Source organism: Taudactylus pleione, unplaced genomic scaffold (assembly GCF_031769625.1).
Source record: "Taudactylus pleione unplaced genomic scaffold, aTauple2 ptg000214l, whole genome shotgun sequence".
NCBI lineage: Eukaryota > Metazoa > Chordata > Amphibia > Anura > Myobatrachidae > Taudactylus > Taudactylus pleione.
In genome coordinates, this window is record NW_028284616.1 from 4,110,570 (window position 1) to 4,134,777 (window position 24,208).

At 37.5% G+C, this 24,208-nt stretch overlaps 1 protein-coding gene and 1 long non-coding RNA gene across 2 annotated transcripts; both read left to right on the top strand.

Moving 5' to 3' along the window:
• Nucleotides 1-1,663: 1,663 nt before the first annotated feature.
• LOC148517530 (uncharacterized) lies at nt 1,664-12,518 on the top strand. Its single transcript, XM_088478389.1, has 6 exons — nt 1,664-1,773; nt 6,606-6,745; nt 10,454-10,544; nt 10,790-10,870; nt 11,184-11,351; nt 12,448-12,518. Exons 3-6 carry the CDS (start codon nt 10,490-10,492, stop codon nt 12,516-12,518), a joined length of 375 nt encoding a protein of 124 aa, XP_088334515.1. The 5' UTR covers nt 1,664-1,773; nt 6,606-6,745; nt 10,454-10,489.
• A 1,238-nt stretch (nt 12,519-13,756) lies between these two features.
• Nucleotides 13,757-21,963, top strand: LOC148517531 (uncharacterized). Its single transcript, XR_015879270.1, has 3 exons — nt 13,757-13,893; nt 17,986-18,060; nt 20,767-21,963. It is a non-coding gene; the product is annotated as an uncharacterized LOC148517531 (long non-coding RNA).
• The last annotated feature ends 2,245 nt before the right edge of the window (nt 21,964-24,208 follow it).

Consider the following 24,208-nt stretch of genomic DNA (forward strand, 5'->3'; position numbering starts at 1 on the left):
GCTGTCGACGTTATGCCTGCATGGCGGGATAGTGGCATAGGTATTTCGACTGCCGGCATCCCATCCGCTGGCATGATAACTGCATCATGTTTGTTAGATCTGATACATGATCAGTTTTGAAATGTATATCTACATTTGATGATACAAATTTCTGTTTTCTTTATCTAAACTATTCTTTTTTTCATTATGTGATTTCAGAAACTTTGGATAGTGACTGTGAAACTGGTCATTACTTAAACAAATTTGACCTCTGAAAATAGTCCAACTTCAATTGATTTAATTGAAGACACTGAACTATCCAATCAATCTTACTTACAGTACCACCAGGATAGTTTGGTTCTTTTATAGGAAGCTCGCTAGGGGTGTCTCCATCCTGCAGCCATTTTGAGCAGTGAAGTACTTGTTAGTCATTTATGCTATATTCACGTGTAGTCTTCCATACACATGAGTTTTGGTCGTCTTTGTTCTTAATGGATCTCAGAAGCGTACCCTTAATCAGGATTTTTTTAATTAGAACTTACTCGAATAGTTCCTGTATTCCCTACGGAAGAAGATTTTGAAAATGTCTATTTTGTCATGACATGTAAAGTGCTATTCATTAAACTTCATAATGAATACAAGTTATCCATCTTAATGTATCCTGGCTTTTAATGATTTTTTTTTTGTGGTTCACCTGTCTTTATGTAAGACGTGTTTTAATTTGTTATTATGTCATTTTCCATCTCATTTCTCGCTCCAGCTTTGGGCTAGCAAACATAACAGGCCTGCCAGGGGCCGGGGTTATCAAGGGAAGTCAATGGTTATAATGTACCTATTCCTCCTTCGGCACAACCTTCTTCAAGTGTAGTCTTTTATCTACCCTATTTAATTCATTTATACAAACTTTTCCTGGTAAGACTTACCTCAAAATGTTTAATTATGTACTTATCTGCATAAATTAATCTTAAAAATATTTGGCTAATTTAAAAAAAAAATATATATATATATATATATATATATATTATTTGTAATATATTTACATATAAATGAAACTAAAATGTAATAAGTTTTTTTTTGTAAATGAAAATTTGAGTAGATATTTTTTTTTATATAGTTAAATCTAAAAGAAGAAATGTAGAACTCGATGAGGAAAATGTATTTAACACGAAAACAAGAATTTACAGAATTAAAGAAGTAAAAAAAAACTGGCAAAAAGATCTACCAAATTCAGTATGACTGAAAATGAGGTTTTAATTGAGGGAATAGTAAAAAAACATAATTTTCTTTAAATGAAAGGACAAAATTTTAGTCTTGAAAAAAGAGAGAATACATGGCAAAGAATAGCTGAGGATGTTTCAGCAGTTGGAAAAGTTCCGAGAACTTCTAAAGTGTGAAAAAAAAGATAATCGGACTGTAAGATTAAAGTCAAGAAAAAAATTTCTTTGATTACAATACACCAAAAAAACAGGAGGTGGATCGCCAATTAAATTAAATTGGTCAAATTAGTAAAAAAAACTAAGAGACCACTTGTCTCCAATTGCTGTCATAGGCGTTTCCTTTATTAACATGGCCGATAGGTATAAATGGAAAAAATTTGATTTTTATATATAATGCTTTTTTTAATTTATAGTAATTGAAATGATTTATTTTTAAACAGGTGATCTGACAAAAAAAGAGAGTCAAATTCCCATGAAAACATCTGAATCCGAACAGGACTCAGAAACCTTCAAAAAAATCCAAAAAACTGCTGAAAAACCTAAGATGATAGCTCAACCTTGCAAGGATTTAAAAAAGGTAAATATTTGAAATTATAATTTATTTTACAACATGATAGATTTTTTCTATATGTTAATTAATAGGTCTTAAAAAACTGTAAATTGCATTTAAATTGAATTAATAAATTAAATAAATTATTATATTATTTGCAAATCTTGTTAATTAAAAAATATACATTAAAAATAAAAAAAATGTATTTTCCGCTACGTGCTATTATCAGCATATAAGACAAAAAAATCAATCAAATAGTAAACTTTTTACATTTATTTGTCACAAAAAACAATTTTATTTATAATTTTTACATTTATGGTTGTTGCGTCTCTATTATGTGCAAATGTATAAGATTAGATGGGTAGTATGTGATAAATAACTTGAAACATAAAATTTGCACTGACTTATATAATGCAAATGGACACTTGGTGCTTTAATGCATTTAGTTTTGGGTGATATACAGCAAGTTTTAATTTGAATGCATAGCAAAAATTCATACGTTTTTAACAATATTCTCTTATGCATCAACTTCAAAGTAAATTTTTTTATAATGGGTTTGGTTATTGCGCATAACGCCTTCTTATTAATGGCATTACACAAAGAAGCCCTAGGACCAAATCCCATGGAGTCAAGTGATAAGGTAACAGATGGATTCCTCCAAATAACACCTGTAGCTTATTCCTCTCTCTGAGTCCGCAGAAGGACGATGGTTAGGAGTTATAGATCACTGAGATGTACGTCCATAGACTGCAATGGCCTACGATTACTGATATAATGGTCCTTTGTGGAGATTGTCAGGGATACCTAGAATTATATAGATTGCTTTAATGCTATGACAATCAAAAAGCTTTGCATCTTGCGAGTTATATGTCATAAATAAAATCCATGGTGATCTAACATATTGAGTTACACAATACAAGCATATAGGCTTATATCAACATAGTAATTTATTTAAATGTTTTGAGTATAATTTCATGTGATGAATGTCTTGATGGCTCCAGGTTCAAATTCCTTAAATTCAAGGTAGACAATCTCCAATGAGCACACAATTCTGTGAATTAGCTGCTCCACCATTTTGTGAGTGATAGCATTCTCACTCTGTGAGAGTGCTGAATCTGCAGTTAACCACATGGTGTAATGGCATAACATATCTGTATTATGCAAGGAACATGTCCATTAAGGCATCATGCTCTTTGAAGTTTGAGTGGCAGAAATTCAGTAGGTTCTGTGAAATTTCAGATCATGTGAAACCGTAAAGTTTTTTGTCTAAGGATTTTCCTTGCTTATGTAAAATTTATAAACTATCAAGGTTTGGAGGAGCAAACTGGGCCACCTGCAGGAGAGAAAGGCAACAAAATGGTACATTAGCGCAGGTGGAGGAAGGCCGGCACAGGGAGAGACTGCTGCGGGGCGGGCTGTAGGAGTGTGGGGATGCGGACCAATGGCTGCAGTGGAGCAATGCACAGGTGCTCACTGGCGCTGGGGTATGCATCTCAGAAAATAATACACAGATGCATGGTTGAAACTTTGAGTGGCAAATATGCATCTGTGTTAAAATTTGATTTAAAGTAAATAAAAATTTAAAAAATTGAACAAGCCCTTCCTCACCCTAACACAACTAATCCTGGGCTTTTCACCACCGTTCCTGGTTGTGAAAATACGAAGGACAAACAACGTAGGGGTCCCCCGTATTAAGCACAACGAGCACCAGGCAAATCAGGACCATTCCTGTTTGCCAAAATACGGGGGATAAACGACGTATGGCTCCCTGTATTTAGCGCAACCAGCACTGGGCTTTGAGCCAGTCCAGGTTCCGGAAACACAGGGGAAAAATGAGGATTCTCCTTTATTTTCCTGAACGAAGACCAGACTTTTTAGAGAAGGGGAGTAAAGCCACAACCATGGGAGCACTATCACCGGGCAACCCAGACGAAGCATCAACCCTGACCACTGCTCAGACATGGCCGAAGATCCCTGGGGAGCTGGGGACCCCCCCAAAAAAGGAGTCTCTCTCTCCAGGGCACTCCAGGCCTAGACATATAGCCAGGGTTATACCCGGAACCCATAGGCAGTGTGTGCAGGGTTCATTGTGTATACTGTGGTGCATACGAAGAGTTAAAATATTGTCTCTTGCAATAGAATCACAGGTCTCAGTAAGCTTACCCCACATGCTGGTATTTGGAGAACCACAAGTACCAACAAGCGGGTCATTTATGGCCCGCTGGTACCTATAGTACCCCTGTAAAAGAAAAATGTAAAACAATAAAATAAATATATCGTTTGGTTAAATATTTTAATGGTCTGCACCTCACCTGGGGGACGGCAGCCTTTAAGCTCATTTGCATGACTACCGCTTGCCCCAGGACTTCCACGGCAACTACTCTGGGAGGGCGCCGCACATCAAAGGCTTCCCCGGCATCTTCTTTCTTCAGCAAATCTTCACTGCTTCCTCCCCGCCGACGGACTGGCCTGATGGCGCCTAGCGCTGGCTTTATATATGCCAGCCGAGGTGGTGGGGCGATGAAGTCACAAGCCGTGATTGGCTTGCAGCTGCCATCCTAAAATTTCAATAGGTGCTGATGCACCATTTTTGAAGTGGGCACGCGCAGTTCTCATCATTGAAGTCAATGGTGAAAAGTGTTAATTGGCTGACAAGCGGAAGGCTCACCTCTCAGCCAATGAGCACTCAGCGGCGGGTTTTCCATATTGAAATTCCGCCGCTGAGCACTCTTTCGGGAAGTACCGTAAAAAAGGACGGTACTTAATTCCGTGGGTGCCCGATATATCTTTTTTTTATATGCCTACTTTAGACAGAAGAGGACACAAACTTCACAAAGGAGAATCGTGAATATGGTTGTTTTTTTCAGTTACCCTATGGATAATCTACTGGAGAAGGGGACCAATGGTTACAGGGATACATAAATGAGTATGCGGGGGATGCTTGGTGGGAACTGCAGGTCCACAGCAAAAGACAATATTTTACTTGTATTTTGTACACCACATTACACTATCAACCCAGAAGGGGTGCCGGGGATAGCCCCGGGCTATCAGCCTAGGCCTGGGGTTCCCTGGAGAGGGGGACCGCTTTATCAGGATGGCCAGAGATACCCGGCCTGGGCTTACTAGCGCTCAGGGTTGATGCTTCGGCTGGGGGCACAGTGAAAGGGCACCCTTGGCTGTGGCATTACCCCCCGCTAGAAAGGGTCCGGTGCTAATTTTGGTATATACATGGGGACGCTATGCATTTTTCCCCCCTGTATTTCCAGAACCGGGACTGTCTCTGAGTCCAGTGCTGGATACTTTGAATGCGTTTGCCCACTGCATTTTGCACAACCACCACTGGGTCACTAAAAGCTCAGTGCTGGGTGCTCTTTTGGGGGAGGAGGGGGCTGCGCAGGTTAATTTATTTTTTATTAGACGTTAAAAAAAAATGTATACACAGATTCAGGATTCACAAGCCTGCATCTGCCAATGACACCGGCTACCTAGGCCACTAATGACCACCACCGCCACCTGCTTTCTCCCCCCCGGGTCTGAGCCACTGCTAATGCCCACTACTCCCCCCGGGTCCCGGCCACACCAACATCCGGGTCCCTTCCCCCTGGTCCTGGGCCCCACTACCAACCGCAGAGGACAGCCATCATGGTGCACCCAAGTGCAGCCACCTTGAGTACACCTGCTGGAGGCATCAACCTCAGACTGCACAACTAATTGATGCCTCCTTTCTCAAAAATGGGGCTATTGTTAGTTGAAAATATAGCATTAAACTTTCTCATTTAACTCAACCCCAAAGGCCCTACCCTGGAGCAATACCTACCTATTGAAACAAAGCAGTAGTCTAAATTCGACCCCTAACCTGAGTTATGCCTTTCAAAAAATCCCCCATAGAGAACAGGAGAAGAGTGGTTCTAACAGAGTGTTAGAAAAAATTGACAGTTGGGATTTTAGATTACTCCGAAATCCTCATTTTCCAAATTTATGCCCAGAAATTTGGCATGCACCATCAAGAGACAGTTCTATTTGGTCATGCCAAATTTCAGCACGGTACCTACTATAGCTTTTGAAGTGTAGCCCCTTAAGCACCATGCCCCCCCTCCAGAATTCTCTATGGCAATTTTTGGGGGGATTCAGTCTTAAGAAGGGCACGACTGTGCACTTCTAATAGTTTTTTTTTTATCCTATATTATTTTTGATTTAAAATGAACAAACATTTATTTACATGCATAGTATTCATGGTTATTTCATAAACAATTGGCGATAAGTTTTCTTAAAAACAATTAAAATATTTATTTAAGAGTGGATACTTCAAAAAATAAAAAGCATCTACATCATATCAGAAAAAATCATCTTACAGATCAATTGAATCATTTTATGAAAAGGGGGCATCTTTAAATGATTCAGATACTACCAACTCTGATATAGCTTTTGTGGAAATTTCATCATGTTTATAGACTATTCACCTCAATAAACAATCATTTGCACTGCAGTTTATTAGTTACTTGACGATTGTAGAAATGCCGGGCATCAGAGCTAGGCCTTGCTTAAACGCGGCACACCAACACTCATATTGTCCGGAAGGGACTGCATGCACAATTGTTGATCACCTTGGAGACCCGGCCATGCCTGTAGCTGTGATAGAGGCTGTATTTGTCTCATAACGACGCATTTCAACAGGCTTTTTAAATTTCTACACGGAGCATCAGTGAGAAAGCACTGCATTTAGAATTTAAATAGATCACTGATTGTGCACAAATATAATTTACCCGAAGAATTATTAAGGTTATGCCCCCACAGACTGCAATGGCATTTTAATCTTTTGCTTGTAGGATTCTTATCCACATTATTTTACCTTGTTTAAGGTCTCCAGATTTCCCTACCAGGAAGATTACATGTTTGTTAAAGGAGTACTGGCACCTGCGTTTTTTCCAAAATTCAGGACACCCTACTACATATATTGTGGTTAAGGAGTGGAAATATTTAGCAATTCCCCTCATTTACAGTAAGTCAATATCGTTTTTTTTAGTAAGTTCATAAGCTGTACTGGCAGACATCTGTCACTATAGGGTAGCACCTTTCACAAAAGTTATGTTCATCATCTTAGAATCGGTTTTATATTAAATAATTTTTAATATGCTTTTGCTTTGGATTGATCCATTATACATAAACTAACTCATTTGAACTGGGTAAATAGGAGGGGAGATAAGATGTCTCCCCGTACAGGCGCTACACAGGGCTAGATTCTCTATGCAGCTGTAAGCTAGGGAGATAGTCTCCAAACAACAGATGAATACAAGAAAATAACAGCGCATGAATAGAGGTAAAAATTATATTAATCTCTCTCAATGGATAAAATGAATAGTTTTAATAAAATGATAATGAATAATCAATGATGCAACTAAGCTGTTTCTGGTAGATAACTCATGTATAAAAATATAAAAACAATGGTAGCACCCCTGTTACATTCACTTCGGGATAAAATGGTAATGAAATTCCTGTTCCTATTGTGACCTCCAATAGTTGGTGAGCCTTTAGGAGAGTAAGTGTCCAGTCGTAACTGGTGATAATTACCATCCATATAGCAATGAGTCCTGTATATTAGCAGATGGCATCATGCAATGAAGAAATAACAGGATCCCTGATGGTCGGAAGGCAAAATCTTTGTTGTACTATACGTCTCCAATGTTAAGGCTGTTGACAAGTGCACTCGTGGCGGTGGATGTTGATAAGTGCACCGATCTTGCAACCTTTGACCAACAAGCAAGGGATATGGTAGATTCCTTTATCTTACGAGGATATCCAGAGGGCCTCATTGAAAAAGCGTTAAAAGTAAGGTTGATAAATAGAGAAAAATTATTAGAACCAACAGAACAAACACTAAAAACTAGACAAGGAAAGGAAAGAGATATAGCTTTTATTACAGTATTTAATAGCTATAGCTCAGAAATCAAACATATAATATTAAAAAAAACGGTGGTATTCTCCAACAGGATAATGTATTAAGGAACCAGATCCCAACAAGACCAGGGTTTATTTTCAAAAAGAACAAATCACAAAAACATTTTAGCTCCGAGTTACCTAAAAACTATTATCCCCACAATAAATTATGGACAGGAATTATCTTAGCTTATGGAAATCAAAGGCTTTCACAAATGTGGGGGCACTAGGTGCACCACTTGTGATTATGTCTTAAAGTCAACTACTATTCCAACAGTATATGAAGAATCAACATATGAAATAAAAACTTTCATTAACTGCAATTCAACATTTTGTATTTATGTTTAAATATGTGGGTGTAACTTATTATATGTAGGTAGAACCACTCGCATGATCAAAACTCGTTTTATGGAACACAGGAGGAATATCCTTAAGAGAATACAAACACATAGCGTGGAATTCAATTGTTTATTATTGGGCGTTTAACAGATGCCTGGCCCTGTTATCGAGCTAATCGCGCCCAGGCAAAGAAATGTACTGGGTGGAATTCAATTGTTTAAGCGCGCAATGTTAATAGGCGCGTCCAGACGGGGCGATCGCGAAGAGAGTGGGCGTGATTTGTGCCTTTTTGATGAACGTCAGTCTGCTCCATATTAAACTCCCGAGTCAGCTTAAATCTGGACGGCCTGCATCTGAGCCTGGTATGCTTGGATATTTAGCCAGTTCAACAGGACAGCTTGCTTTAGCGGTGAGTGTGAAGTTAATTTGGATTGCGGGCGGAGTGGAGGAGGTGGCAGCATGGACTAGTGGATGGTTTGATGATGCCTGGGCTGTAGAAGATGCTTCAAACGGCAAGGGAGATTACATGAGCTGCGTGCCAGAGGGGTAACAAACGGATGATGGGAATGGCAAAGAGGGTAAAAATCATTTTATTTGCGGATGATGAGGGTTTGGTTGGGAGAGTGGGTAATGTACTTGTGAGGAGGAGTGGAGGATTAATTATGTGGGCATAGATGAAATGGGGCACGGTTGGTGTGTAAAGGATGATGAGGGTGTTGTTTAGAATCAGTGGAATGCTGAGAGGTCATTGAGAAAGTTAGACTGGTCAAATGTTTTGCGTAATTAGAAGTATTAGTAGAATGGGTTGTTTTGTAAATCTCCCATAAAAAAACCTGTTTGCAAAATTGTTATAAGTAGTTTCATGGGTACATGAGGTTTTTTTGGGGGATCTCTATTTTATAATATTTGAGACTCACATTTGCATTGAGGGCCTTGTGATGGAGGCTGCACAATTAATTATTTGTCTGTCAAAAAAGTGTCTGCCCTAGGAAATGTGTCATGTGTCTGTCCTTGCAGTTGACTCTGCATATATCTATACATATTGGAATGTCCCAATGTGTTTTAACCGAAATGAGAGCCAGCAGAATGAGGTGTTTAATGTTAAGAGGCATGGGTTTTGGAGGGACCAAGGTTACTTACTGTAAAGGCTGTGATTTTATGATGGGGATAGTTTAGACACATTTGGGTACATGTAAGAAGCCTTGAAGCGGTTTTCAGTACATGTTTGTTTGGGGCGGTTGGGTGGTAAATGACATAGGTATGATGCACCCTTCTCATTATCGACACTGCTATCTACAAGATAGCAGCGGCGATAGCCTGGTCCATGTATAAATGGTAAAAATTGGCTGATCGTTCGGCCTGCTGGACATTTCGCTATTGATGGCTACAGCCTGGCCATGCCCTATCCCTTCAGCAGAGACAGCGCGGTCCCTGCTGTAGTAGCTGTTGTATCCAGGGCTGCACACTGGGATCTTGCGAGATGATGCGCATGCTCAGTGGAGCTGGACGGGACTGACACACAGCACTAGGCTGATGCACTGTGGTCTATAGCGGGTATTAACACTCCCCCTCTCTGGTTGATGAAATGTTTGTACATGTCATCGGAAGTGTTTCGTGCTTTTCCTCGTTAAAGAGGCAAAGTAGTTTTAATGCGCCACGTTAAGTTGCACTATCATACATCTACCACATAAGAAGAAGCAAATAGTGAAATGTAGACAGGCTTTTAAAAACCAATAAATCTCAATTAGTTTTGTTATCAATTTGAAGGTACTTGAATATTATGAAAAGTGAAGAAGATAGCAGTGGAGAACACTGTAACAGCTCACCCCAGTCTGCATCATAAAAAAAAGTGTTTTAAGTCAAATGGAAGAGAATGATTCTGGAGAAGATGCAAGCGGTAGTGCTCGAGCTGTACGGTTTACTTCAGAGGAGAATGAAATATTAGTTGAAAAAGTGATTGCTAAGAGTATTGTAGATGCTATCAATTCGGTGGCACCTCAACCACGCACCATTGATAATTGTAAAAAAACGATTTAGAGGTTGCAAGCGTTTCACAAAAAAAAAATGGCAAAGTTATCCAGACATCAGAAAGAAACTGGCAGTGGCTCTCCAATGAGGTTAAAATTGAATAAATGGGAAGAGTTTTTGAGGCAATTTATAAATCCTACGCTTGTTGAGGGTGTTTCAGGTGGAGTCGCCACATTGGATGAAACATTAACCAATCGTGGTAAATAAATTTATTGGGTCATTTTTCTATATATTTTTTGAATTTGTTTAATATTTTAAATTTCTTTCTTTTTTATTTAACTGTATATATGTTTATGGGAAGTATGGGTGGGAAAAAAAGGCCTTGATAGTGAGTTTTCTTAGAATAATTAACTTAATCTATAAATATAATATGTCATTTGTGCTATTTTTAAAAATAAGTTGTCAGATTTTTTTTTTTAGTGTAACAGAGACAGACAAGAACATGTCAATACCGCCAAAGAAGAGAAAAATAATGAAAAAACGTTTAAATCGAGATGGTGAGTATATTTAGTAATGGAAATTTAGAATTGTATTGTTATGAAATGTTATTTTTTTATAATTTTTTTAAAAGCCTGCAATATTTTGAAAGTTGTATGTCTTCTCACTGTAGAGATAGGGCATGTAAATTTAAAATAATATGAGTTTTTGTGGTGTATTCTAGTTCAAAATATTGATAACTGAAAAATAAGAATTAGCTTTCCATAAATTGCTTCACCTAAATTTATGTTTTTTTTATAACTAGATTTACTTAAATCATTGGACAATGGAGGTGGAGAAGGAACAAGTGTTATGAACCTTGGTCGATGTGGATTTTTAATTCCAGGTAAAAATTAATGAATTGTTTGGCTGTTATGTGTGTAATATATATATATATATATATATATATATATGTAGGATAGCCTTTTGCAAGTTAAAATATTGTAGCGATGTTTTTTAAAAATATTTATTTGTTGGCTTATTGTTAAATTAAACCATGCCACTTGTAGAATTCTTGACAAACAAATATTAGTTGATGAGAGCATTTTTAAATAGGAAAATTTTAAAACTACTGTATAAGGGAAGTAGACCAATAACATAAATTTAATTTTTTTTATGCCTTAATTTTGAACTTAAAATTTATTTTTTTATTGTAATAGCACAATCGAAATCAATATCTCGACAAAGCAAGAAGAACAATCCAAAGACTTGTATGATGAATGGTGAAATATTAGGTAGACAGAATTCAAATTCTAATACCACACATGAAGTACCATCCATGTCTTTGACAAAGGAATCTGCCAAAATTGTTTTTGATATAAATGCAGGTAATTTAAGTTTTTTTAAAACACATTAATAGGAAGGGAGTTTATTTAATTGTTTCATCAATGACTTATCAAATATAGGGGAGATCTCAATTGTTTCCAGCCCCCATCGCGCCACACGGAGCAATTCAATTGTTGCTCCTGTCGGGTGCGATCAGCTAGCAGTGTGCTATTTCAGCTAGCAGCACCAGCGGGGTGTGAGCTGAAATGTGCAAAAAGTTATGTTTCTGGGCGCCCAAACAGCAGTTTTGGTGGTTGCGCTATGCACTTTGGTGGGGTATAGCTGCTTTACGCGGCTAAACCCGAGCAGGGCGGAATTCAATTGTTTACGCGGTCCGGATCTCCCATCTAAAGTGACAGGAGATTGCGGGCCGCTATTCAATTGCTGCCATATTTTGCGCAAATTCTGCCCAAAGTGGTCGGGTTTAGCCGTGTAAAGCAGCTACCCCTGACCAAATTGCTGGGCGCGACCGCGAAAAGTAATGTTTGGGCAGCCAAACACGTCATTTCAGCTCTCGCCACCCAGGGGCTGCGAGCTGAAATGGAGTGCTGATAACTGATCGTGCCCGACAGGAGCAACAATTTAATAGCTCCGTCTGGTGCAAAGGGGGCAGGAAACAATTGAATTCCGCCTTTTAACTAAACACCCCACACAATTGAATAGGTCCGGGAGTAATCTACCAACGCTATTCACATTTCTGGCAATTGAATTGTGGCCAATTCATCTCTAGACACAGTTTGATTTTGGAGTAGTTCATTATCATGTATAATTTTTCTAAATGTTTTTTCAAATTTATTTTACGTGATAGCATCGTGTGTTGGTACATAACAGACTATTGGTTTTATTTAATTGTTATTTAAAATCTTTTTTAAATATATATATAGCATTAAATAATTTTTTTTGTTAAATGTTTATAACCCACAAAAAATATATATAATTTTTTTTAATTGTGTACTACATGATGGCCTCATGAAATAATGCAAAATGTTTTTTTTATTTTTTGGGGGGAGTTATTAAGGTGTTCTTATGAAATGGTTAATTTAATACTAAATTATGTTTTCAATTTTCGATTTTGTGTAAATAATTATTGTTTTTTAGATGGAATTTTTGAAATTGTTGCCTTTGAGAATAAAGTGTTGGTGCCTCCAATTATTAATTTTCTATTTTAATTTCAATGAGATTCTTCTCATCAAACTGTCATTTATGACGCTGGCGAAGGAAACCTTTCCAATGTTGAGAGGGGTTTACCCTTGAATGCAGGTAATGATTATTTTTATTTAAAACTTTTCTATACTATACTAAATGTTTATGTATAATAAAATGTCATGTGTATATATTTTAAGTGCAGAGTGGTGACCTGATCTTAAGGATCCATATATCCAAATAATTAGGTAGGAAATTCCAGAAGGGGGGAGGGAGTTTAAGGAGCTAAAGCTTATAAAAAATATTGAAGGTACCAAGCTGATTATAAGGGCAGTCGTTCCCTGATATTAAGTCAGCATCTTCAAATCTTGATTTCTCCATAGAGAATTCCAAAAGGGGGGGGGGGGGTGGGGGTGTTGAAGGGGCTACACCTCTAACATTTTTAGAGGTACTGATCATTTTTTGCCATGGTTGGGTAGAACTGAAACTGGGTGATGTTTAGGATAATTATTTTTAAAAAACATGTAGAATTTTGATTTTGGAGTTTTATAATGCTGCAACTGTCACTTTTTCCTGACAATCTCAATTAGGACCACTGCTCTGCGGGATAGTCTATGATGGATTATTTGACTTTTAAAACTCAGGGTAGGGCTTGATTTTAGTTTTGCCATTTGTTTTATTTTGTAGCTATTGTGACAGGGTAGGTGCTTTATGGAATTTGGAAATTTTTAAAGTTCCTTTTTAATCTATTACCTCAATAATGCGCCACTGTACATAAAGGACTTTTAAAATTTATGCGCTGCCGCAGTAGGAGCCTCTTGCAGGTGTATTGTGGCTTCACTTGTGCGCACAAAGATGGCCGTCTTTTGCATTCTTTAAGGGTGGTGGGCTTGGAGGAAGGAAACTGGTGTTATCTTTGGGGGAGGCAGTGGAAAGCTGCGGCGGGAGAAACGGTTGTTAGCGGCAGCCAGAACTTAGGGGCCTTTAGGGGCCGCTGTGCGGGGGGGGTCATGACACAGGCAGGATAGCCCTTTCCCCTGTCCACCCTGGTGCTGCATCACCCCTGAACGCTAGTCAACCCAGGCCCTGGGTCCTTGGGGACGGGCTTCCATAAAAGGGGTCCCCCCATCTGAGGGTACCCTAGGCTGATAGGCCAGGGCTAACCCCAGTACCCCTGGCCGGTGCTTGTCGGGTTAATGTTGCATTTGTAATTTTTTTTTTTATTAAAAAAAATGTTATTTTTATTTAAGGTGATCTAATGACAAACACGCAAAATTCTTCCATTCAAAATGGGCATTTCATCAAAAATGGTATTCAATGTCCAAGGAATATGAATACTTTGGACAAAGAGCCTTTTAACCGTCCATTGTCTAAACTACCTGAAAGAAATATTGTACACAGGTAAATGACACACATTCCAGCCTGAAGAACTTGCGTGAATTTAAACAAAAAATGCATATGGTTCATGCCTGCCCTATAATGCATCAAAATAATATAAGTAAATGCCTTCATTAAACATAATAATAATATTTATTTTATGCTGTCATAACATCTTACATACATTTAAGTAAAAGAAGAAGGGGGTTGTCAATAACGTTTACTTTTGTAACGCCTAGAGGAATTTATACGTCTTACTTAATACATAGTTTAAAAGACACAGTGGTCAAGGACATTCATTTTTTTCGTTTAGCAAAATATCATATGTTGTGCACAGGTGATTATTTTTTTTTGTGTTAAAAAAAAAGGCACAAATGATTAATTTTAAATACTTTTGTGGTTCTTTGTTTGTCACATTTGCTTATCTATTTAATGTTGAGGAATCAAGTAAATCATGTCTATTTCTATTTATGTTTTGTTGGTAGTTTAGAAAACTTGACATTAGTTTAAAAAAAAAAAAATGTTTTAAGGTTGTTTAAATGTTTTAAAAATAATGTGGTTTTTTTCCATAAAAACGTAATTTAAATATTGTTTTGTATATATTGTAAAAATGTGTTTTTTGTCAGTTTTTTTAATAACTGTAATAAGGTTAAAAAATTTGTAGAGAAAACCAAATAAATATATATTTTTTGGAAATAAATTCACAAGATTTATTTGACGACTCATCCACAATTGATCCAGAATATGTTGTATTGACAAATATTTCAATGTCAGGTGTTTATTTTTTTTTAAATAATAATTTTAACATATTTTAGCAACACAATTTGATTATTAAATCACAAACATTAACATCTTTGCAATTTTAGAATTGTTATGTCTTAAAATGTTTTGAAACCTCTCCTGGAGCTTCAAAATTATAGGGCGGAATTCAATTGTTTTGTGGCCCGGATCTCCCGTGATGGGAGATCGAGGGCCGCTATTCAATTGCGCCAGCTTTTAGCGCTGATCGCGCCCAAAGTGGTTGGGTATAGCTGCGTAAATCGGCTAACCTGACTAAAGTGCTGGGCGCGATCGCGAAAAGTGCTGTTTGGGCGCCCAAATAGGTCACTTTTCGCCGATTTCAGCTCGCACCACTCTGGGGCTGCGAGCTGAAATGGAGCGCTAGCAGCTGATCGCACCCGACAGGAGCAACAATTGAATAGCTCCGTCAGGCACGATGGGGGCTGGAAACAATTGAATTCCACCCATAGTGTACTAAGAGCTCTATTTATTAACATTATTTTGACTGAAAAACAGTGAAAAAGGGTATTTTCACACCCTTTTCACATTATTTTAGTATCACCTATATTTATTACGGGGCAATTGGAGTAGAATTCTTAAAATTCAACTCCAAACCCCTAATTATCACTTATTTTTAGTAATCTGATCGCATTTCCCATAATTGTAATGGGAAATGTGATCTGACCAGAGCTGCTAAAAATAAATTGTGAAAAAAATACCTAGGGAGGCCCTGTGATAATAACGCCACCTGGAGGTGGCGTTATCCCGGGTATCCCCCGGTTACCGGTTATCTGCTCCATTCTACCGGGGAGAGGAGAACCGGGAGTAGGTCCCAGTAATCAGCTGTGTGGTCTAAATAGACCGAAAGTTGATTACTGGAAAAAAAGAATTTTAAAAAATAGTACATTTAAAAATTAACTTACCTGACCTCCAGGGACCGGTGATCGCGGCTCCGGGTGATGTCTTCCCTCCAGTCAGCTGGTCTCCCATAGTGCACTGTGGCCCGGTCATCAGGTGATCGGGACCCAGTGCAGTAGGGGATATCACCTGACTGGAGGAAATGGAGGACATCCCTGGAGGGCCAGATTGTGCAGGTAAGTGTAATTAAGGGGCAGAGGGGGGATTGTGGAGGGTATGCATTCGCGGGGGGCAGGCATTAGTGCCTAGCGGCGGGGGGGTAGCAGCGACGTCCGGTCGGTATTTTAAAAAATACCATGACTAGTGTGCGGATGGGATTCGCAGGGACAGAGTTTTTTCCCAAATTCTGTCCCTGCAAGGGATTTGTTCTAAATTCCTGTAATATTGCCTGAATTCACAATGCGAATTCAGTTGTTAGTATCACACATGAAGTTGCATTCATATTATGCGGATTGTAGTAAATAGAGGCCTAAATGATTTATGTATTATAATTGAATGTGATTAGATTTTGTAAATTATTTATTTTTTAAATTTTTAAAACAATTTTGACATTTTTAAATGTAGGAATTCTATATAATTTGGAAATGTGGACATGGCACATAATGCAAAAAAAACAAATAAATTAAAACATTTTGTGGACTGTATTTTTGTTGCTATAGATCATATATATATATATATATATATATATATACATACACAGTCAGGTGCATAAATATTGGGTCATTGACAGAATTTTCATATTTTGGCCTCTATTCACCACCACAATGGCTTTGAAATTAAACAAACAAGATGTGCTTTAACTGCAGACTTTCAGATTTAATTTGAGGGTAATTACATCCAAATCAGGTGAACGATGTAGGAATTAAAACGGTTTCTATATATGCCTCACACTTTTTAAGGGGCCAAAAGTAATGGGACAAACTAAACAGTCCTAAATCTAACTTTCACTTTTTAATACTTTGTTGCAAATCCTTTGCAGGCAATTACAGCCTGAAGTCTGGAACGCATAGACATCACCAGACCCTGGGTTTCATTCCTGATGATGCTCTACTGCAAATGTCTTCAGTTCCTGCTTGTTCTTGGGGCATTTTCCCTTCAGTTTTGTCTTCATCAAGTGAAATGCATGCTCAATCGAATTCAGGTCAGGGGATTGACTTGGCCATTGCATAACATTCCACTTTTTAGCCTTAAAAAACTCTTTGGTTGCTTTTGCAGTATGCTTCGGGTCATTGTCCATCTGCACTGTGAAGCGCCGTCCAATGAGTTCTGAAGCATTTGACTGAATATGAGCAAATAATATTGCCCGAAACACTTCAGAATTCATTCTGCTGCTTTTGTCAGCAGTCACATCATCAGTAAATACAAGGAAACCAGTTCCATTGGCAGCCATACATGCCCACGCCATGACACTACCACCACCATGCTTCACTGATGAGGTGGTATGTTTTGGATCATGAGCAGTTCCTTTCCTTCTCCATACTCTTCTCTTCCCATCACTCTGGTACAAGTTGATCTTTGTCTCATCTGTCCATAGGATGTTGTTCCAGAACTGTAATGGCTTTTTTAGATGTTGTTTGACAAACTCTAATCTGGTCTTCCTGTTTTTGTGGCTCACCAATGGTTTACATCTTGTGGTGAATCCTCTATATTCACTCTTGTGAAGACTTCTCTTGATTGTTGACTTTGACACATATACACCTACCTCCTGGAGAGTGTTCTTGATTTAGCCAACTGTTGTGAAGGGGTTTTTCTTCACCAGGGAAATAATTCTTCTGTCATCCACCACAGTTGTCTTCCGGGTCTTTTGGTGTTGCTGAGCTCTCTGGTGCGTTCTTTCTTTTTAAGAATGTTCCAAACAGTTGATTTGGCAACACCTAATGTGTTTGCTATCTCTCTGATGGGGTTGTTTTGATTTTTCAGCCTAATGATGGCTTGCTTCACTGATAGTGACAGCTCTTTGGATCTCATATTGAGAGTCGACAGCAACTGATTCCAAATGCAAATGTCACACCTAGAATCAACTCCAGACCTTTTACCTGCTTAATTGATAATGAAATAATGAGGGAAAAGCCCACACATGTCCATGAAATAGCTTTTGAGTTGATAGTCCCATTACTTTTGGCCCCTTAAAAAGTGGGAGGCACATATAGAAACCATTGTAATTCCTACACCGTTCACCTGTTTTGGATATAATTACCCTCAAATTAAATCTGAAAGTCTGCAGTTAAAGCACATCTTGTTTGTTTCATTTCAAAGCCATTGTGGTGGTGAATAGAGGCCAAAATATGAAAATACTGTCAATGTCCCAATATTTATGCTCCTGACTGTATATATCAGCAATTTAATATTGTTTCTGAAAAAAATTTATGTAAGCAGTGGTAAAATTAACCATGTATTTCTCTCCAATAATTTAAAAAGAATTGGCCCGCAACAATATTCAAGTAGGTCATGTAGAAGGAGAATCGCATGAGGGAACTTTTGAAACTGAAGGAGGTAAGTTTCTAATATGCAGTTTTCTAGCAATTATCATTATATAAAGTTTGTAACACTGGAATTTTGAGGATTCCACTGGTTTGAAACTGAATTTGTTGCATTTTAAAATTACGATTCTAAAATGAGTTTCTGGAAATGTTGATATCCACCAGCCTTCCTTCAAAACCTGTATGTTCCTATACGAAAACCCTGTAACGACTTCTCCATCCTGAGTTGCCATCCTAAAGGTTTAATCTTTTGCGCAGCTGAATCATTAACCCTGAGCATTAGCACACCCATGACGGATGACACACTTTACAAAATCAAATTATGGCGTTTCTTGTGCAGTGTTTATATCTCTTATATCTTGCATACAAAGTCAACTGCTGAATCTCATGCCTTAGATAGCATACCCGAGCATAGGGACACCCACAGCTGGCTCTCAATAATGTTTGAGAAGGTGCAACAGCGTAAACATCGATAATACCAATGCACTTGCAAAAGTCACGCATCGTGTAAGTCTGGCCCCTCACATATACTGCAGGCCTCCTGACACCTGGACAGGTGTCATGCTTAATGGGATATACCAGTGTATGTTTAGTAAAAAGTATGATGTTCGTGCCCAATATAATTGCGCTGGTTAAAATTTTAAAACCGAAATTGAACATCCTGAGGGGGTGAGTAAATTAGCTAAGCCTAAGGGCTCAATTCAAATCTTTGTGACCCCCTTTGTGCCTGATGGAGGAATTAAATTTTTGCTCCATACCGGCGCTATCAGCTTGCAGCGCTCCAGATTATGCTTTCAGCTCCCGGGTTGTGAGCTGAAAAGGGAAAAAAGTTATTTATTTGAGTGCTGTAACAACACTTTTTTGGATTTTACCAGCACTTTGGTTGGGGAAAGGCAATTTACGCGGCTAAACTCAACCACTTTGGGTTGCGATCTGCGTTAAAAAAAAAAAAAAAAACTGGATAGGGGACTGATTTCCTGTCTCATTAGAGGGGGGATCCAGAGTGCAAAAACCAATGAAATCCGCCCTCCCCCTTTGTGCCATAACCCTAATTTTCCCCTTGTAAGTGGTTAAAAGTAACCCCCTCTCCCCACATGCGTAAATTTAACTTTAACGGTGGCCTGCCTAACCCAGTGCTGTTATTTTCCAAAGTTGTTATTTTAAATTTAAACAATAATCCCACTGGATTAATGTTGACAAGGGGATGTGAAAATCTGGAAGGTGATTTTGTATGTATGGATGTATTAAAACTTTATATTGCCGGTATGTGTATTGTATTTTTTAACACATTTCTTTAACGTTGAACTACAGCTACCAGTTGGCCCTTAATGGCCCGCATGCTGGTCGTTTTTGTTCTCTATGTATGAGTATGCGGTGGAGCCAAGGTGGGAGCTGCAGTTGTAATGTAAAGACAATTTATTTATTTACAACTAATTTTACTCTACATATATTACAATCAAACCATCACACAACGGCCAAGTCTGGCGGGGATAGGCCCTGCCTATCAGTCTGCCTCTGAGTTGCCCTGGAGAAGGGGGAACACCTTTATTCTGGTGCTTCCCAGCTCCCTAGGGATCCCCGGCTTGGGCTCAATACCGGTGAGGGCTGATGCTGCGGCTAGGGAGCCCGGTGAAAGGGTTCCTCTGGCTGTGGTATCACCCAAATGATTGAACCAACCGGTGCTGGTTCGGGAAAAACAGGGACACCCAACGGAAATATTTCCTCCTGTATTTCAAGAAGCAGGATTGGCTCAGAGCTCAGTATGATCATTATAGATGAACCTACTATATAAATTTGAAATTTATAGTTAGCCGCTTTAAATAATTTGCTTGCATGCATGTCCTTTGGTCATTAAACTCAAAGTTCACACATGACTTAATCAAGTTTGTTTGGTCCATGGTGCAGGGTAAATGATGGAAAAATTAGATGGTGAGTTTTATGTAAGTTATTCGATCCAAAATGTCATCGTTTTCATAAGATGTGATAAAAACTATTTTTAAACAAAAATGCATATATAAAATTTTCTAATCTGAAAAGTCTATGATTTTTAATAATTATGTTTACATATATAGAAAGCACGGAAAATGGACGCAATATGGAAAGTCCAGAAAATACTGATATAGGGCAATTTATTCTGTTTATAAAGCAACAATTGATATACACAAAACATTATCACGTTTGTCATGTTCATTATTTTTTTTTTATTTACAATATTTTTGCAAAACAATTTTGTTAGAAAAAACGTTTGCAGTTGCAGTCATCATTTAGGAAACTCAAGTCAACAGCCACAGGTTCCAGGTGGAACACCATTTCACGACATTACCAATTTTGCTAGTAGAATTGATGAACGGCAGGAAATTCATCGTCGAGATATTGAGAAAAGCTTTTCTGTCATTGGTGAAAATCTTCAAAAAATGATTACTGTATTTCAAATAGCGCACATAACCGAGCCACACTGCAGGACAGCATAAACCAGTCTCTAATGGCACAGTTAAATGCTATGAATACTTATATACTAAGCATGTCAAGGTCCGTGGATAATATTTGTAATTTACATCAGCAAAATGCAGCAGCATCGTTATCTCTCTCAAAGTCTAGAATGTATTGCTTCTGAATTGAAATTACGCAGAAATCTTGGATTATCTTTACATGAGCAAAACACTTCAAATGATGTGGGTCAAGGAGAGACTACTACTAACCATCTCTCTCTCTTTCACAGCTCTTTTTGACCTCGACATTTGTAAACGCTTTCAGAGGAAGTGGGTTGGAGTGTCACTATCCAAAAAAACAAAGCAATATAATTTACATTGCCTTGATATTTAACATATGGGCATCAATAAGTTTAGTAATGTTGAATAATTTGTTAACAAATAATTAGTTGAGCCGAAGTGTAGAGAATAAATGTTAAAATTATTCATCAAGTTTCAAGGAGTATTGTTTTCCTTTGTTAAAGGACTAGGTAAATTAAAAATCGGCAAAACAGTAAAATGTGTTTATTAAGAATATAATTTAAAAAACTTAGATTATTGTTACCCTTATTTTTAATACAATATAGTCTAATATTAAGGGGAGAATTCCATTGTTTCTAACCCCCGTCTGCGGCCGACTAAGAGATTCTATTGTCGCTCCTTTCCGGCACAATCAGCTGCCAGGGCAACATTTCTGCTTGCATCCCCAGCGGGATGTAAGCCTAAAATTCCTAAAAGTTTCCCGTTTGGGTGGCCAAACAGCACTTTTTGCAGTTACAACCAGCAGTTTGATGGGGGGCAGCTGCTTTAAGTGGCTAAAGCCTACCTACTTTGGGTGCAATCAGCCTGAAAAATGGTACCAATTGAATAGTGGTCCGCAAACTCCTGTAATTTTAGACGGGAGATCACCGCCTAAATAATTGATTTCCGCCTTATGGTCCCTAGCAAGGTAAATATTACTATTAAAAATAAGGATTTTACCAAATTTTTGGATTTAAACCAACTTTAATTTCTCAACTAAAAACCATATTACTAAGTCACCAAAATGTTTTGAGCTGGTCACTTAGAAGTTGTTTCTTTTTCAACATATACTGATTTGTGTGGATAAGGATGTCCTTAAATGACATATAACATCTGCTCAGGCATTTTATAATGTCAATACTAATTAGTATGTTAATGTAATCTAAAGTAAGATTCAATAATATAGATGAAAATTAAAAAATTAGGTTTTCAATATTATCAAAATTGTTATACTTTAATGATAACAAATTTTTTCAAAATGTATTAGGCTGATAACAACGTAGCTTATGTTACTATTCAGAATCAAAACTATGTTTATATGTAATGGTGAAAGTTAAAACTTACCTGAGGCATTTCTCACCTTTGCAAAATATGGTAATATGTGAGGCCTAACTGTGTTGCAAAGATTACCCTTTTAATAACATCTATGTACCTTTTATGTTTTTTCAAGAAAGCAGTAATTCACTTGAATGATATATTATTGTTAAAAATAAAAAAAACTGTTGAAAAAAAAAACTGTCATTAATTTCCTTATTTTTGTTTTTTAACAATTGTGTATCTTAAATTTATTAATGCACTACATCTGTGACACCTACATTTTCAAAATCATTATTCAAAAGTACAACCCCCAAAATCCTTAGTCTGCTTTGGAGAGTGACTAATTCCAAAGCCATCAATGGTCTCGATTCTATTCTGAGCAAAGAGAATAGAGCCACGATTCAGCTCCCGGAGCTATTCAAAACCCACCTAAGCCCGACTAAGAATTTCCCCTCCAGGGATGCGAGCAGAAATCCAACCAAAGTACTGGTGCAAGGCTGTTTTCTGGCATTTGCGCCTGGAAAACAGCATTGCGGTGGAAAAATTGGTTGGGGAATGCATGTTCTCACGCCAGAAACTGGGTGTTTAGTAGCGAGAATGGGTATTCTCCGACTAAACACTGCGCACAATTCTAAAGTTCTGGGAGCTATCTCCCGGCGCTATGTACATCGGGGGCAAATGAATTGAGGCCATTGGTTTTTAAAAATAAAAAATATAAATAATAGACATGTAATATAACATATTTGACCTAACTATGGAAATAATCACAAAAGACCTTACAGCATGGACATTTGGTTTAGGCTTACATATCTAAGCATTAGTAATTACACATATATCTTCTTATATAAATGAAATTAGAATCATAATATTTTGAATATAGCTAAAATTGTGATCAAATTATTTGATCATATATTACTATTAAAAATGTATAGTATTTTTTTGTAAAAAAAAACAAATAAATACAATTACAAAACTGCAGATAAAAGAATTTTTTTATTTAACCAATTTCCACAATATTAAACTTATTTTTTCAATTATAACCATTATCCAAAAAAATAAAAAGAATAGGTTCTTCAGTCCAAACAATAGTTCCTGCAATCCCAAAATATTATCCCTTTTCAATCCGCAGTAATCTCTCTAAAATAAATTTTAAAAAATAAGTTTATTTTGATATTAATGTGTTATTAACAGTTTTGATGCTAAAACATTTCCAAAAAATCACACACCTGACAGTTTTTTTTAACATAATGAAAAATATATACCAGCTAAAAACAAATTCTTCTTATTTACAATCCAAATTTTAAAAAAATGTCATTTGCTTTTACTGTTAAAATTTGTAGGTCTCTCATTTTTAAAAAACTTTACAAATTTTTAAAACAATTTTATATGATTTTAAAAAATTGTGATATAATTAAAAATTTAACATGGCCCTGACCAAACACATTCATCTATCACAATATTCAAAAGAAGATGATTTCTTTTATACTTAATTAAAAATTTCATTTGTAATGTTAATAATTTTAAATATTTAAAAATATACACATTTCATAAAAGGTTAATTTCATATCTCCGACAATAGCAATTTTATTTTATTCAAACATTTAAAATATACATGTAACTTTTGAAAGTTAAAGTGTTATTCTGCATAAACACACAACTTTCTACCTACAAGAAAATATGCATATGTGATCGTCATCTACTGTGCAAAGTTTGTATATGATCTACGTTCACAAAACGGAATGTCACAAACCCTAAAAGACACGGTCCCATTTATTAATGATCACATTTTCCAATGCCAACAGGGCAAACGCTACCGCCCTTGATCACATTGCAAAATGCAATCATTGCTTCCGGATGGATTAACCGGCACATGCAGGAACACAGGCTTCGAAAACAGCCAGTCCTTCCAGTGTGGCCAGAGTGCATTCGCGTTTGAAGCGCATGCGTACTCCACCTGAACTGCACATGACCGCCGCTAGTTTCCAGCGGGTGGATCCTGGAAATCCCTCCACTTGCAAAAATACCCCAAGTGCATATAGGCTACAGCGGATGACACCTTCAAATGGCTGTAGCTGCTGTGGCCAATTTCCCAAATGATTTGCTTTACGGATATTGGTGCATTAGGCAGCATCCCATCCCCCATAGACACTTTTGGGGGAGCCAGCTGCCAGCGGGACTTTAGGGATGGCAGCAGGTATCAGAGATACCTGCTGCTGACCCTCCTTCATCTGGAGGAAAACTAATATTTGAGGTAAGCACCCGAAAACTTGAGTTTTCAGGAATGTAACCACAAATATTGAATGAAAAATAGGCCCCATAATGCGGGATATGGCATCATGATAGGCGTTAACATAC

What these genes read in the sequence shown, in the direction of transcription:
- LOC148517530 (XM_088478389.1), top strand. Translation starts at nt 10,490, where the DNA reads ATGTCAATACCGCCAAAGAAGAGAAAAATAATGAAAAAACGTTTAAAT. An exon ending in AAAACGTTTAAATCGAGATG is followed by an intron (nt 10,545 to 10,789) that starts GTGAGTATATTT and finishes TTTTATAACTAG; the next exon opens with ATTTACTTAAATCATTGGAC. An exon ending in TGTTTTTGATATAAATGCAG is followed by an intron (nt 11,352 to 12,447) that starts GTAATTTAAGTT and finishes ATTGTTTTTTAG; the next exon opens with ATGGAATTTTTGAAATTGTT.